This window comes from Bidens hawaiensis, unplaced genomic scaffold (genome assembly GCF_021521415.1).
Source record: "Bidens hawaiensis isolate Kalapana, Puna unplaced genomic scaffold, B.hawaiensis_p1.1 tig00032772_1, whole genome shotgun sequence".
NCBI lineage: Eukaryota > Viridiplantae > Streptophyta > Magnoliopsida > Asterales > Asteraceae > Bidens > Bidens hawaiensis.
In genome coordinates this window covers 90,664-105,560 of record NW_027495593.1, presented here as the reverse complement: position 1 = coordinate 105,560, position 14,897 = coordinate 90,664, and the positions used below count along the sequence as shown (strand labels likewise).

General features: G+C 37.6%; 1 protein-coding gene and 1 pseudogene across 1 annotated transcript; both read left to right on the top strand.

Annotated features, from left to right (window-relative positions):
• Nucleotides 1-4,722: 4,722 nt before the first annotated feature.
• Nucleotides 4,723-7,824, top strand: LOC143584024 (uncharacterized). The gene is made up of 3 exons (XM_077066178.1): nucleotides 4,723-5,067; nucleotides 6,260-6,388; nucleotides 7,560-7,824. The coding sequence occupies exons 1-3, from the start codon at nucleotides 4,723-4,725 to the stop codon at nucleotides 7,728-7,730; spliced, it is 645 nt and encodes a 214-aa protein (XP_076922293.1). The 3' UTR covers nucleotides 7,731-7,824.
• Nucleotides 7,825-12,646: 4,822 nt separating this feature from the next.
• LOC143584023 (equilibrative nucleotide transporter 3-like) lies at nucleotides 12,647-14,339 on the top strand (annotated as a pseudogene).
• The last annotated feature ends 558 nt before the right edge of the window (nucleotides 14,340-14,897 follow it).

The following is a 14,897-nucleotide window of genomic DNA, read 5'->3' as shown; positions in this document are numbered from 1 at the left end:
TCGTTATTATGATTGTTATTATTTATGTTTTTTGTTTTTTTTGTTTTGTTTCATTTGTTTTATCTTGAAATCACTCTCCTCGAAATGCGTGACTTAACTGGGTCGTTTTCAATGTGTTTAAATTGTTTTGGGCCTTACACTGGATTGTCAGTTATGTGTCAACATGTTTATGGGCTGATCAATTGGCTTGGGCTTGTTTAGGGGTTCTTGGCACATATCAGTTGGGGTATAAGTAACCCCCTCCTCAATTACTATTTTCATTACATTTAAAACTCAATTCTCTCCTTTCTCTCAATATATCCAGCCGAAAGTTGTTCCTTGCATAAACGAATCACATTAAGTTATTATTATCGTTCGTGTTTGTTGATTCACAGGTAAATGAGCCAAGGCTAAAGCTAATTGTTTTGTGAGAATTGTGTTCTTAAAGTATTGACAGATGAGTAGATGGATTGCACAGACGAACGAGGTGTCAAGGGGTGTTAGGATTAGTGATTGATGATTTCGATTGGATGGTTTAGGGTTAATTGTTGGAAATTAAGATGGACTTGTTGCAGGATTAATGGATATCTCGGTGCCTTGGAGAAGACGACACCCAAAGAGTTCTCTGTCCCCAGCTGTCAAAGAGCTCTCGGTTGACTTTCGTTGACCGAGATCTCCTAGCCTTGACCGAGAAATCATGTTCTCGGTTGAATTTCGTTGACCGAAAAAGCTGGAATTGACCAAGAACTCATGTTCTCGGTTAATCTTGACAGAGAACACTTGCCTTTGACCGAAAACCCCTCTTTGACCGAAATCTCATGTGGACAGAAAACTCTTTGTGGACCGAAAACAATTATTTTATTGTTATTATTTTTCTTTGTAGTCCACCTAATTTGTTTTTGTCATCGTTGGCCCCTCATGTTTTGAAACTTGAACTAAAATGCTTAAAATATAATTATGATCAAGCTTACACTTACTAACTTGACTTTTGGTGCAGTAATGGCTGATCAGTTTCCGTTAAAGTTTGTGGATACACATAATATTGCTGGACACTTATTTGATCCACCACTGGCCCGCAAGGAGTTCAAGTCTATGATTGTCGGCCTCAATACTTTCAGGATTTCTCACGCATTACGAGAAAACCCTGTCATATGCAGGAAGATGATCACCGATTTTTGGTATAATGCCTCAATCAATCCACGAGGGCCAGATGGAGTTGTGTTGATAGACTCCAAAGTGCAGAAGAAGCCGGTCGTCATCACAGAGGCTATTATAAGGGAGGTACTTCTGTTTGGTGATCAACCTGATTATCCGACGGAATTCTCTTCTACATATGTCTCTGAGATTCCCACCAGGATGGGTTATGAGGGTACTTATCCTCCAGCAATCAAGAAGTTATTTCACCCATACTGGAGGTTTTTGATACACACGTTCTTCTCATGTGTGTCGGGAAGAAAGGGAGGATCAGATGAGATAAGCCATACTCAGATGTCTGCTATCGTTGCTCTGATCATGGATTGGAATTACAACTATTCCAAGTTTATTTTCAATGAGATGATGAGCAATCTGAAAGGGAAGAAAAAAGAGTTGTTCCTTACGTATCCAAGATTTCTACAGATGATCTTTGACTCACTCTACACCGACCTTGTCAGATCTGTTGATACATTAGATATGAAGTCAATGGGACCCAACACCTTTGGGTTAATGAAACAATCCAGGAAAGGCTCCAAGGTCGTCCATCAGGGCCTCAATGCTCTGGTAAAATTTGGGAGATTTGCTGAGACAGAAGCTGAGCCAGTTATCGCTCAAGTTGCCGATGAACATGTGGCACCAGTTCAAAGGCGTGCTGCAGTTTTTGAGATTTCTGATGATGAAGATAAAGAGACAGAACACCATGACACCGATAGTACTCCAACTGCTGGGCAACTAAGAGATTTTGACATGTTTAAAGAAACTCTACAGTTATCTGCTTTGAAGCCTTCTCAAGCATTTGCTGTAAATGAAGATAGTGAAGTTATCCCTGAGGAACCAGCCGACGATCTCATTCCACGCAAACGAAGGAAGACAGATTCGAGATCTGGCGTGCTGGTTAATGAAGATGAAACAACCACACCGTCAACAACATCCAGCCCACAACAAGAATCACATCAGCTTGAGTTGACTGCTCCTGAGACTCATGTTGATCCCAACCCATCATCTGCCGAGCCTCATACTCAAGATCAGATACTTGATGACATTGCTCGTGATTTTGATTTTGAGGCAGACATTCCACAAACTGATGAAGATTACATACCATTCTCTGATGTTCCTTGTGGCCCATCCAATCTGGGTCAGTCAAGCTCTAATGTTTTCGAAAAGGTTGCTCAGATTTTGGCTATGCAAGAAAGATATCTGCAAGAAAAAGGCAAAGGAGTCGTACTTGAAGATGCTCTTGTTGATGTACAAGCTCTTCAACGTAGAGTCTTTGAACTTGAACAACATTCTGTCGTAAAAGACGTACGGATTCAAGAGCTGGAAGCCAGTAACTCCGATAAAGACTTCAAGATAAAAGAGCTTCAGTCCAACATGGGAGAATTAACTGCCATTTACCTAGACCTCCAACAAAAACTCGTTCAGAAGTTTGGAGATGAATTCAAGAGCAGTAGTGATGTGACTTCAAAGATGCCAAACGTTGATCAAGGGGGTAGCTCTACTGTTCGTTCATTTGAAAACATAGATGAATCAGAGACGCTGAAGCAGTACATGTCTGCACCTCCAGTTACCAAAGAAAAGTCAGACAGAGTTCAGAGGAAGCTACTGGTAATGAAAAACTCCAATCAAAATGTTGAATCATCCGATCACCCAGACAGGTTCGTTGTCACCTTTCAAAAGGGTTTTTCGGATAAATATGGAGATCGTTCTGGAGTTGTGTCATGGGGTTTTGATGTTGAAAAGAACATGTGGTGGGTTAAACGGAAGTCCGGTACCACTGAGTATATAATAAGATGAAAGACTTTGGTTCTTGGACTAAAGTGGATCTCAGTGATTTGATAAACTCTCCATTCCACAACCCAACTAATGATTGTCGTGGTAGAGATTTCTGGAACTTTCTGAGAATCAAGTTGATCAAGGCTTTCCGAAAATGTCAACTGCAAAATCGTTCTTGAAGAAAGCAAAGGGGGCCGTGGATCCAAAGACAGGAAAGACAATGGTTAACGTTATGTGGCCTGCTACAGAGAAGGCCACTCATATTCCTGTGCCTAAAGCTATTCCAGATGGTACTTAAGATAACATAAGATTCTGGATGTATGATAGTGAGACTGCCACCGTTGTTATACGTTTGCAGAAGGGCAAAGGGCAGTACAGATTTGTTGATCCAAGAGATTTGCTAAAGCTAGGAGAAAAAGACATCAAGACACTCAGTGCATTTCAGATATTGCCGACCCGATTTTTGAAATGGCTACAAAAGAATATACAAGCATGGTGGCTTCTATTATCAGATGCAAATTTTGGGCAGGTAGTTTGAAAGACGCTCACATCGATTATATGGAGCATGATTGAGAACCAAGCTACAAACCACAGGGGAGATTGTTGGGCCTAGTTATTTGGTTTGTACTTAGTTTGTTTGTTTTGTTTGGGCTGCGTATGTAAACCGAGATCCCTTTGGATCTCGGTGGGCTTTTGGTCTTTGTTGGGCTAGCGTGTGGTATCACAACCCTATATATAGAATGCATTGTATAGGGTTCTAGGTTGTTCATTCACTTGTGTTTTGGCCGTCTAAGGGTTGTTCTAGACGAGTTTTGTATTGATAGTGCTTAAGCACCCGACGTATAATAATACGTGTGTTTTGAAGCCATTCTTGTGTTCTACGTGTTTGTGTTTACTTGTGTTCTTGAATCATCTAGTGTTGGAATTCCGCACCAACACCTAGATTGTTGATATCATAATTGTAGTGATCCAGATTCGGGACTTACACCCCCCCCCCCCCGCCTTATTTAACGATTAATTCAAGTGATATCAATAAACCCATGGGTCTCACACATAAAGAGCTACATATCTGCTTACCCCCATCTCAAGCATAATGAAGACAATTTAAACCGGGTTGAAGCAGACTGGTTCAACCTACCACCATAAGCTAAGAATCATTTAATGGTAAGAAGAATATGTACTTAGGTGGAATTTAGAGGGATGAAAGGTCAAATGAGGTGTACGAGCAATACATAAGAAGAATATGCACTTAGGTGAAATCTGGCTTGGCCATTACCCCACCCCGAGAAACCATACCGTCCGCTGCCAATTAACAGTCGTTGTGCCGACACAAGAGCAGAACTCTCTGGTGTAACACACGGTGGGACGAAACCCAGATGGTCTCGGGATTCACACGGACAATCTTGCACAAGGCCCAACTAAAATTCTTCATTACCATAGACTCATAATCCATAAAAAAAAGACAAATGAGGATTCTTGAATCTCCGTTTAAAAAACCCAAACCTCATACTGGTAAGCCACAAGTGATGAATATCTGTCGTGTTTTCATGTAGTGTGAGAAATTTAACCCGCAATATATTATCCAATAAATGCGATATAAAATCATCACTCATTAATTTGCGTACACTCACCTAAGCGTCCATTACTCACACAACGTGACCTGATTCTGCGCCCAAGGTGCGCACATGTTCTCTTCACGTTTAAAAAAAGCTGTTAGCCAACAACACACACAGAGCCGTATATACATATATAACCTATAACCTTCAACCGACATCAATGGCGAATCAAATGGCAGTGTACACATTCTCTTCGTCAATTCACCTCCGACTCCTACTACTCGTCATCCTGATCCTAACCGTACTCCAAACCAGCACCGTAATTGGCGGGAAAAGCGGTCGATATCACATACCTGACGAACTAGATGACGTGGTGGATGACGAGTGGAAGGAATGGGGAAAGAAGAAGAAGAATAATAAAGTGACGGATGATGACGTGTTTGATCCGCCGCCGTCGGATTTTAATGAGATGGATTTGACGCAGATGCAGGAGGAGATGATGAAACGACACTACGGACCGTCGTTCGGGTTCGTTAAGCTGCGGTTAGGCGTTCGACGAACTACGGTAACTAATTCGGTTATTTGCTAGCTGCTGCATTTAGGTTTTAAGTTAATTAGTTAATATATGTCAATTTTATGATTAGTAGCTAATTACATTACAATTAGTTTAAAAGGTTAAATAAACGAAACGAGCTGAGCTACTGAGATCGGATCGATAAAAAGCTTAGAACGAGCCGAGTGGAGCCTTATCGAGCTTGATCTGAGCCTGAGTGTCAAATATAGCTTGTTTAGTAAAACAAATAAATAAAAGTATTAATAGTAAAATATTAAAACATGAACCTAACCGGATACACATAAACCAGGCACACATAAACGGACGTAAAAGAACTCTATTGAACGAATGCGGCCTCTGTTCATGTTCGTTCGTTAAGCTTACCGAACGGATTTTTCTTTTCATGTTCGCTTATTTATTAGACGGAGGAACATAAATGAACTTCCCTCCGAACGGTTCGCTGGACGTTCGGTTCGTTTACAGCACTATCACCGATCCTTAACGAGCCTTGTTTTTTTTTTTTTTTGAAGTTCTAACTCTTTTGGACTTCTATGATTTAATTTCACGATGAGTTCGAGCTGAGCTTTGGCTCGCGTAAGGCACTGCACACGATCTCGAGCGGTGCTTAGGCTCTTTCGGTTAAGGTTTAATATATAAAAATATTTAAAGCTGTATATAGACTAATAAATAATAAACTAGCTGAGCTTGAGCTTGAAAAAACCACTCACGAACCGAGTTAGAGCTCGAGCTCTCATAAGTCAAAACGAGCCGGGCTAGGGATCAGCTCATTTACGCCCTTAGTGCGTGACTCAAAATTATCGAAAAATGGATGTTGCCAACCAAAATAATACATAGTTAGTGCACTATGCATAATGCACTGCTTGTGCTGTACAAACATTTTCCTCCATAGATTAAGTTATTAGGGCTTGGAATTACTAAATTAGAAGATGCATATCAAAGGGATGGCTGAAAGTTTAATCAGGTAATTAATCGAATCTGGTAATTTAAGTCCCAATAATCTTTTTGAAGAGACACAAAAGACAAATTATGGTAATAAACTAGGAAATGTACTATGAGTTAAGATTCTAATTTCCAAGTTTGGTTATGGACACTGGTAGTGTCTTAATAGGTAATAGCTCCATTTCATAACATTGTTTTTGGGAACTTAACTAAAAAAAGTGTGTTTTTGTAATTTTTTCTGCAGGATATGATAACAGATTTGGCAATGAAATGGAGCAAAGTGGCAAGAACAGGATCCATTGAGGTCAAATTTATGGGTGTTGATGTCAGCACAATCATGTTTACTCTAGAAAAAGGCCAAGACACTTTAGAGGTTTGTTCCAAATAGCTCTTCAAATTCTTGTCACATTTACTTATTTACCCTCTCACAACGGTCTAAAACCACTTTTGATGCACGCAAACAAAAAATGCTAACCGCAATTTGAGTATAAATACACGAGCCAGTGATTGACTATATGCCTACTGTTTGTGTGAAGTCATTGACTTTACAAATTAATAATTTTCTTTTGCAACTTACAAATGATTAAAACAAAACACTCAATATTGAATGATTGTTGACTTAATGCCATGTGGTGTAACTTGTACCAGGGGTGTTCACGGTCTGTTTTTGACAGTTTTTTGGTTAAACAGTAACCAAACCGTTAGTAACGGTTTTTATTATCGAAAATCAAAACCGAACCGTTGAGATTTAAAACCGAACCAAACTGAACCGCTACTAACGGTTTGGTTCCGGTTTTGTTTCACGGTTTGGGCTTGGGCCTTTACATAAAATGTATGATATCAAATAAAGTTATCAAACTATCAGTCTTCTGGAATTCAATCATAAGCTTAAAACATGCTACTACAATACATAAGAGAACAAGAACAATTGCTTTTGCAAAATACATGTTTAACAGAAGTTGTGAAATACATAAAAGAAGTTGAATGAAAAAAGTTGTTTATGGTTCAAACAATCTATATACAAGTGATGAGCACAATATATATAAGTGATTTGCACAATATATATAAGTGATTTGCACAAAAGACACAAAAGAAGTTTAAAAGTTGTCTACAAGTTTATAAAAGCATAGTCTGAGTGTCCCAAACATAAGGAAAGTGCTTTGTAGTATAAAATTTTGAATAAGTTGTGTGTGTGTGTATATATATACTATAAAATAAGAAAACAACTAAATTATATTATTTTACCTTACGGTCCGGTCCGGTCCGGTTTTGTACACTCGGTTTTTTATATAAACTGTAAACCAAACCGTTCGTTACGGTTTGGAATTTTGAAACCAACCGACCAAAAGTTAGAGAAAAAAACCGACCGTGAAACCAAATCGATGACCGGTTTGGATGGTTTCACGGTTTGAGACTGAAACATGAACACCCCTAGTTTGTACATGAGGAGCACGTGGCAATGTGGCACCGAAGGCCATGACAATGTGTATAAACTTTGTTAATTTGGGCATCTTGATGGATTACTTTGCATTTTGATGGTTCAGTTGAAAGAGTTTATACTAAGCCAACCAGAAGCGTATGAGGTTAAGATCGGGGATCAGCTTTTCAGACGACCAGGAGATCCTTCGTTTGATGATGTGTTTGCAGAGCTTCATGCCAATGACTACAATCACAAAAACAAGAATGGTGAAGGTCAGACTCATGAGGAATTGTAATCAAATCCCCTTTATTACATTTTAGTCTTCCTTTTGACATCATTGCTAGATATCTTTGTAAGCATCTGATATTACTCCAGTTTTTCACTTTCATGAGCCCAAAGGTTATTTTTAGTGCTAATTAACACACACGCGCACATAAAGGTACAACGTTCAAAGCGATATTATAATACAGTGGTTAGAAGTTTTTTTTTTTTTTTGGGTGGGGGTGGGGGGGGGGGGGTGGTTACTATCGTCAAGCTCCATGAGTGCTTAACACTTTGAGTCGATCGCAAGCCGACTTGTTTGGCATGCTACCAATTTTAATTTATTTTGGTTGAATTAAAATCTCAAGTTTTGTTAAGGAGCAATATAAAGAACTAAAAACTCAATATAAACAATTAAATAATGTTTAGAAATAAACTTTTAAAAACAAATTGAGAAAGCCCAAAACCTTGGAGTCCATGGTTCATAAACAAGTGTTGGTGTTAATATGATCGAATTGAATCTACATATGATCAAATAAGATTTCGGTCCGATTTCCAATTATTACGCAAATAACTCTTCTTAACGATTTTTACATCGAAACAGAAGGCAAGCGGGCAACAAGCTGTGCCACTACCTCTCTTTGAATTGCAAAACCCAATCTTTTAAAAACTAAATTTGCTGATCTTGAAGTTATAACATTACTATGCATGGCCCGTTGAACACGGGTAAGTAACGTCACAGCTTCAGGCGCGAGAAAACCAAAAGTGTTGTAAAATTTTCATTTGCTATAGATTTTCCCCGAGTCTTGCTAATTTTACCCTAGTTAATGCGACGTTGATATATGCTTGGGTGATCTAGTTTTGTTACCCGTTTGCCTTCATTTTCAATGTAACCAGAACTTGCTTATTTGAAATTATGTTCCTTATGCTCAATTTTATTTTAATAAAAGACAAATTGCAAACCATGGTTTAATGTAGAACTTTATGGTTATTTAGCCGTGCAGAATTCTTTACTTCGACAAACAAAATTTTCCAAGAAAAGATGTACAAGATATTACGTGTTTAAATTGTGTGCTTCTAATAAGACTTCACAACAGAAAACTTTATTATAGTTTTTGAAAGCAAAAGGTGACAGTTTTCTACATCTTTCCTTGTATTTATTGCAAACCCTCAATTTTTATCTAACCTTTTCAAAACTTTTTATTTTTATACTTTTCCATATATTTAACCTTATATGCATGACAGTGACGGAGCTATGATTATTATTTTGGTGTGTTTTCACTATTTTTTGAAGATTTAATTTTGAAGAAACACTAACCGGACCCCGAGCAGATTACTGGTAACCTGGGGGTTGGAGAGATGTTTCCCACGAGGGGTTAGACCCTTGGAAGATGGTTCTTCTGATAACCTGCAAAACAGACACCGTGAGCTCGTCACTGAGAAGGGGGGGGGGGGGTTCCTCCTTGTGACCACCCTCCGGCGTGAGAATCAGACTAGATTGCTCTTTAAATTAAAAGTATATTAAGAGATTGCTAGAGCAGATATCAGGTATAATATGATGATATAAGATAAGATATGATGGTAATGTGATAAGATGAGATGGTCATACCATTTGTGGTATTTATAGCCGAAGGTAGGTTTCCAAGGAGGTATGGCCGGCTGCAACAGTGTTCCTGTTCCACCAACAGTAGCCTACGCACGTGTCCTGCTGGTAGTTGGTGGGTAGGTAGCGGCTGATGGTGACCAGACCTGCTGTATACTATTCCTTTTCCACCAACTGCCAGCTACGCACGTGGTATGACAAGAGTTGGTGAGTAGGCAGCGGCTAACAGTGACAAACAGTGTAGGAGCATGCTGCTCGCCATACTGTTGTCCATAAGCTGTCGTATCTTTAGTCAGATCTTTTTCCCATACCTCGTCAGGTACAGTACAGAAGATCTTCCTGTATCGTACGGACTGGCTTATTTGGGCGGGAGTATTCCCCCTCCCGCCCTTGTGCGGGATTGTTCCCGGCTTCGCTCATTCCTTCAGGTGACACTGAGTGAGAGCTAAGTGCCTTGTGCGTGTAGCCTTGCTGCGCGGGTGGCCTTCCCTCATGGCTTGTATCCGAGGCTGCGGGAACAGGCGGAGTCCTTCACCATGGGAGGCATTTCCTGCGGGAACAGCTTGCGTACTGCGCGTAAGGACGTCACGTCTCTGAGCATGGTTGGTCCTGCGGATCCTGTTGGTTTCTGCGCAGACGTCCCTGTTTAAGGTGAGTCCTGCGGGTTCAACTGGGCTCTGCTGGGACCTACCTCTTCAAATTTGTTATTATCCGGTGCCAAAATTTTTGGTTTGGATCAGACGGTCATGTCACATAACATATATTTATTGTGGAACCATAACCTTTATTTGGGTGTTACTATATAAATTTTTTTATGCCGTAACTAAAACTCAGTAAACACAAAAACAATTATTAGCTAATAATCTTATCTAGCCCGGGCATTTTATCAATAACTTGGTTTGATATATTTTTACAAAGTATTTTTCAGATAAGATGTCCATAATAATAAAAAACATTCTTCAGTTAGGTATATTGTTAAAAGGATAAAAAGAACTTTAGAAGAAGTTAAATTTGTTAGGGGGTGTTTGGGATTGCTTATTTTCACCAACTTATAACTCATTAACTTTTTGAAAAGTAATAAAGTGTTTGAGATTGCTTATATTGTGAGTGGAAAAGTTTCATAAGTTACATGTTGTAACTTATTAACTTAATGAAAAGTTATAAGGAAGTAAAATAAAGAATCCCAAACACCCCCTTAAACAAATTTGAGTATGAATAGTAAAAGCTATTCATCGGGTATGTGTTGTGGAGGGGCTCTAATTCCCATGTTAAAGTGTCACGTCACAGATATGTACGCAGTGGGGCTTTAACCTTAAAGTCCCATTGTGGTTTAAAGCATCACCTCTTTAGATTTGGGCCCCACCACTTATCAGCACTTCTTCCTTTCCTAGACGTTAGTGCCTTGAAGCTACCTCCTTTACTGCCCATCCATTACTAGCACGGCACGATGTTGGGGGCTTTAAAGCTCTGCCATGTCATTTTGCCACTCTTCTTAATGCCCCACAACGATGGGTGTTATAAATTTTGCGAAAAGAACGATAAAAACTCTAGCTAAAATCACATAAACTAATAAATATTTAAATTAAACACAGTAACGATTAAATAAAATAAAAACTATCATACCAATAATATATGAAAAATATAAGCGTAAGCCTACTATATTATCTCTCAAAATAAAGTAAAACTAAATTAGAAAACTTTTTTAAAACTGTGTAAGTGCTTGAATGATGCATATAGTAAAGAGAATTGGTACCTGGTAACGATGAACGGAACACGTATTTTGCTAAACACCCAAAAATTTTTATTGAGAAACTCACTCAAAACTCAATTACAATAATGAAACCCTACATGGTTTATATAGACCAAACCTAGACACGTTTGAGCCTAACTAGGATTCCTAAACAACAGGTAATTTAATTAAAACAATTAAATAAACCTAACAACCTAAACCGACATGTATTAGGAAGTATTAGAATCCATATATATTCTTTAAATAACTTGTGTCTTGCTCGCCAAGTTACTTGCCTTGCACTTCAAGGAACATCATTCGAAATTGCCAATATATAGTCTATAGATATACTGAGTACCTTTAAAGCCTGCTTAACATAAAATAACTACGGATCACCTACTTTGTTTCTTCTTCATCACATAATCTTAACCAGCAATTCCGCCATTAATGTTCCTTCCGTCCACCGGAAACAATTCCGGTATGTTTTTCACTTTTCGTCTCTTAATTTATGGGCCCGTTGACCCAAAATGAACGAGTTCATTCGTTTATACGCTACTATAAGCTCTAAATAAAACCGAAAATAGATTGGGTTTAGGCGAACCCGAATCCATATGGGTAGCCGCGCCCCTATGTATCGAAACATATTCGCTTCAATGTTTTTTTTTTGTTACGTAGCATTGAAACGATATCAAACTCGCACATTGAAGCGGGTATCAAACGAAAAATGAACTCAAAGCAAATAAACACATGAATTAATTAAAAGAAATTGAGACCAAGGCTGACCTTTTACACTTGCAAGTGTTAGCTTAAAATCGGGTCTTTCATAGGCTAAGTAAGGGTTTATTAAAATCAACACATGCATGTAAAAGAAATTTCCAGATATCAAAATACTGGATCCGCAACGGGAGATAATGGATGAAGTTAGTAGGCCTGCACATGAACTGAATGTGGACATGTGCTGATGGGCATGTTGGTGTTTGTTCGACTTTAACCGAACACGAACATATAACGGACCACATTTTTGTGTTCATGTTCGTTCATTAAGAATATGGGCATGTTCGTGTTCATTCATCTTTGTTCGTTCCAAACCTAAACGAACAGTTCACAAGCATAAACGAACGCAAATGAAGAAAAACAAACAAACTTAAACGAGCATAATAGAACAAACATAAGCGCATGCAAATGAACATAATTGACCAAACATAACCAAGTGTGTGTGTGTACACACACATGTATTTTAAACGAGCCCCTTGTATCTTTATTTATATAAATATAACTACTTGCGTATTTATTAAAATATAAACAAACATAAACGGACGTTAACAATTAACATAAATGAACGACAAAACGTGTGTTCGTGTTCATTTAGTTAAATGAATAAAAAAAATGTTCATGTTTGTTTGTTTATTAAGACCTAAACGAACTTCTGCCAAGCAAGTCACAAACGGTTAATGAACGTTCGGTTTATTTACAGGCATAGAAGTTGGTCTAAATGGCTAAAACCGCAATCATATGTAAACATAAGAGATTCATTGTTTCATTTTGAGCTAAAAATTATCCTTTTTGATCTTTTATATGTGAAAGATTCGGGAAACTTATGCTCTTTTTTTCATACAGCATGGAAGCCTTGAATGTTGCAGGTGCTTATGAAACTCCAGTGCAGGTTAAGAATTGTGCTCAAATTACCTTAATTTAATTCTGAGGCATTTTCATTAATTATCAAATCTAAATATTTAATGTTTTGATGATATCTTGAATTTTTAGGGGAAGGGTATTGCAGTTTTAGTATGTTGGATTCTCGGTTTCGGATCTTTGTTAGCATTGAATAGTTTGTTAACTATTGGTGATTATTATTATGCAATATTTCTTGTAAGTCACAAGTCTTCAACATACATCAATTTAAATTTCAAAAAGTTTGTTTAATAATTTACTCATTTTGATATTTCTTTATCTTCTAATTGATAAGTTATTGAATGGTATATTTGAACACATCTAAACAACAAAACTCAGTAATAGAAAAAAGATCAAATGTAACCATATGTTGTATTCGACTATACTGGTTATGTTTCACATATTCGCTTTTCTGATAATCACTAAAATGCGCTATTTTTCTCATGTGTAGGATTGCCATCCATCGAGGGTACTTACCCTCGTCTACCAACTGTTCGCTTTAGGAACAATGGCATACTTGCGTATTATAACGAATCAAAAGTCAATACTAGAAAACGTAACATTGCAGGATACACATTATTCTTCTATGCACTCTAGCCCTCCTTGTGGTAAGTCAAACTTTGACCTTTTTAATAACATGACTTCTATACATTAATCCAACAAAACATTGTTCTACGTTGGCCTTAATTGTGTGACTAAGTTTGATACAGTGTTGCGGGCCAAATTTGTAATTAGTATAAAGTATAGTTTAGGGTGCTTTATGCAATATCTGTAAGTTAGGGGGTCTTGATGTAAATATTAGGCAGCTATTGGCGGTTATAAGTTAGTTATATAACTAACAAGTAGTTATATAACCGCTATTTCGGTTGGTTATAAATAGGGCATCGTTGTAAGGTCTTGTAACAACGTTGTTCATATAATACAAGTTCGTGTTTCGGGTTAATCCATTGTTTTTTGTGTTCTTCTTCTTTGTTATGTTCTTGATTGTTGGTTTAATCGTGATCTCTTGGGTCCTATATTCTAAACATGTTTACAGATAGATTTAGCCTCATCTGGGAAAGGCGGGATCGGAAACCACATTGCAATATGCGTCTTCGTGCCCGGTTTTGGCATGGCCGATGCTCATGTACAAGGCGGAATGGTTTACCTTAAAACATTCATAATGTGCATATTCACAATTTCACATGTGAATCAAACTCTTTAAAATTATTAAAAATACCATTATTTCTGTACTTGCAGTCTTTTTTTGCTGGTTTAGCAGCATCATATCTTCTAACCTTTGGATTAAGACTTATTACAAGAGTCGCACTTGAAAAATCTTCTCATGGCTTACGAAAAAAGGCTAGTAAGTGTTCATTGTTCGGTTATTTAAATTAGTGTTTTCAATGTTTAATCTTGGTTGATTATTTATTTATTTATTTATTATATCTTTTCCAGTGTTATTCCTTGCAATAACTGCATTCTTAGAGATTCTATGCACTTTGCTCTACACCATTGTGTTTGCTAAATTACCAATTGTGAAGCATTATCGCGCTAAAGCAGCATGATAAGGGTCAAAAACTGATGCATCTGATCTTGCTGCAGCAGGCATCCAAACTGAACATAATTTTCTTGGACATGTTATAACTTTTAAATATTAAAAAAATGTTAAATTTTTAAGAATAATGTATGTTTTTTGAGAAAAATGTATGTTAAATATTAAAAACTGAACATAACCAAGTCATATAAGTTAAATGAGCCCCTTTATATAGATATATGTATATATATATATTTTTTGAAAGGCGAAATTCATTATCCACAAACTAGCAAGATGCTAGTACAACAAACTACAAACATCCAAACAAACTAGCTGGACAATTTGTACTTGGGCCTCTTTGGTTACTCACCAGAGTTCATGCTCTATATTTTTATATAATATCTTTGGCTTTGCAAAAAAAGAAAAATGTGTATTTATTAATATTTAAATGTACATAACATACATTCATGAACGAAAAAACGTGTGCTCGTGCTCATTCGTTTAACCAAATGAATGAAAAAATTGTCGTTCATGTTCGCTTGTTTATTAAGTAAACGAACTTCTTGCCGAACAAGTCACGAACGGTTCATGACCATTCGGTTCGTTTACAAGCCTAGAAGTTAGTCTGAAGGGCTAAAACTGCAATCAAACTTAAACCTCGGGGGTTCTTAAAAGTTTCATT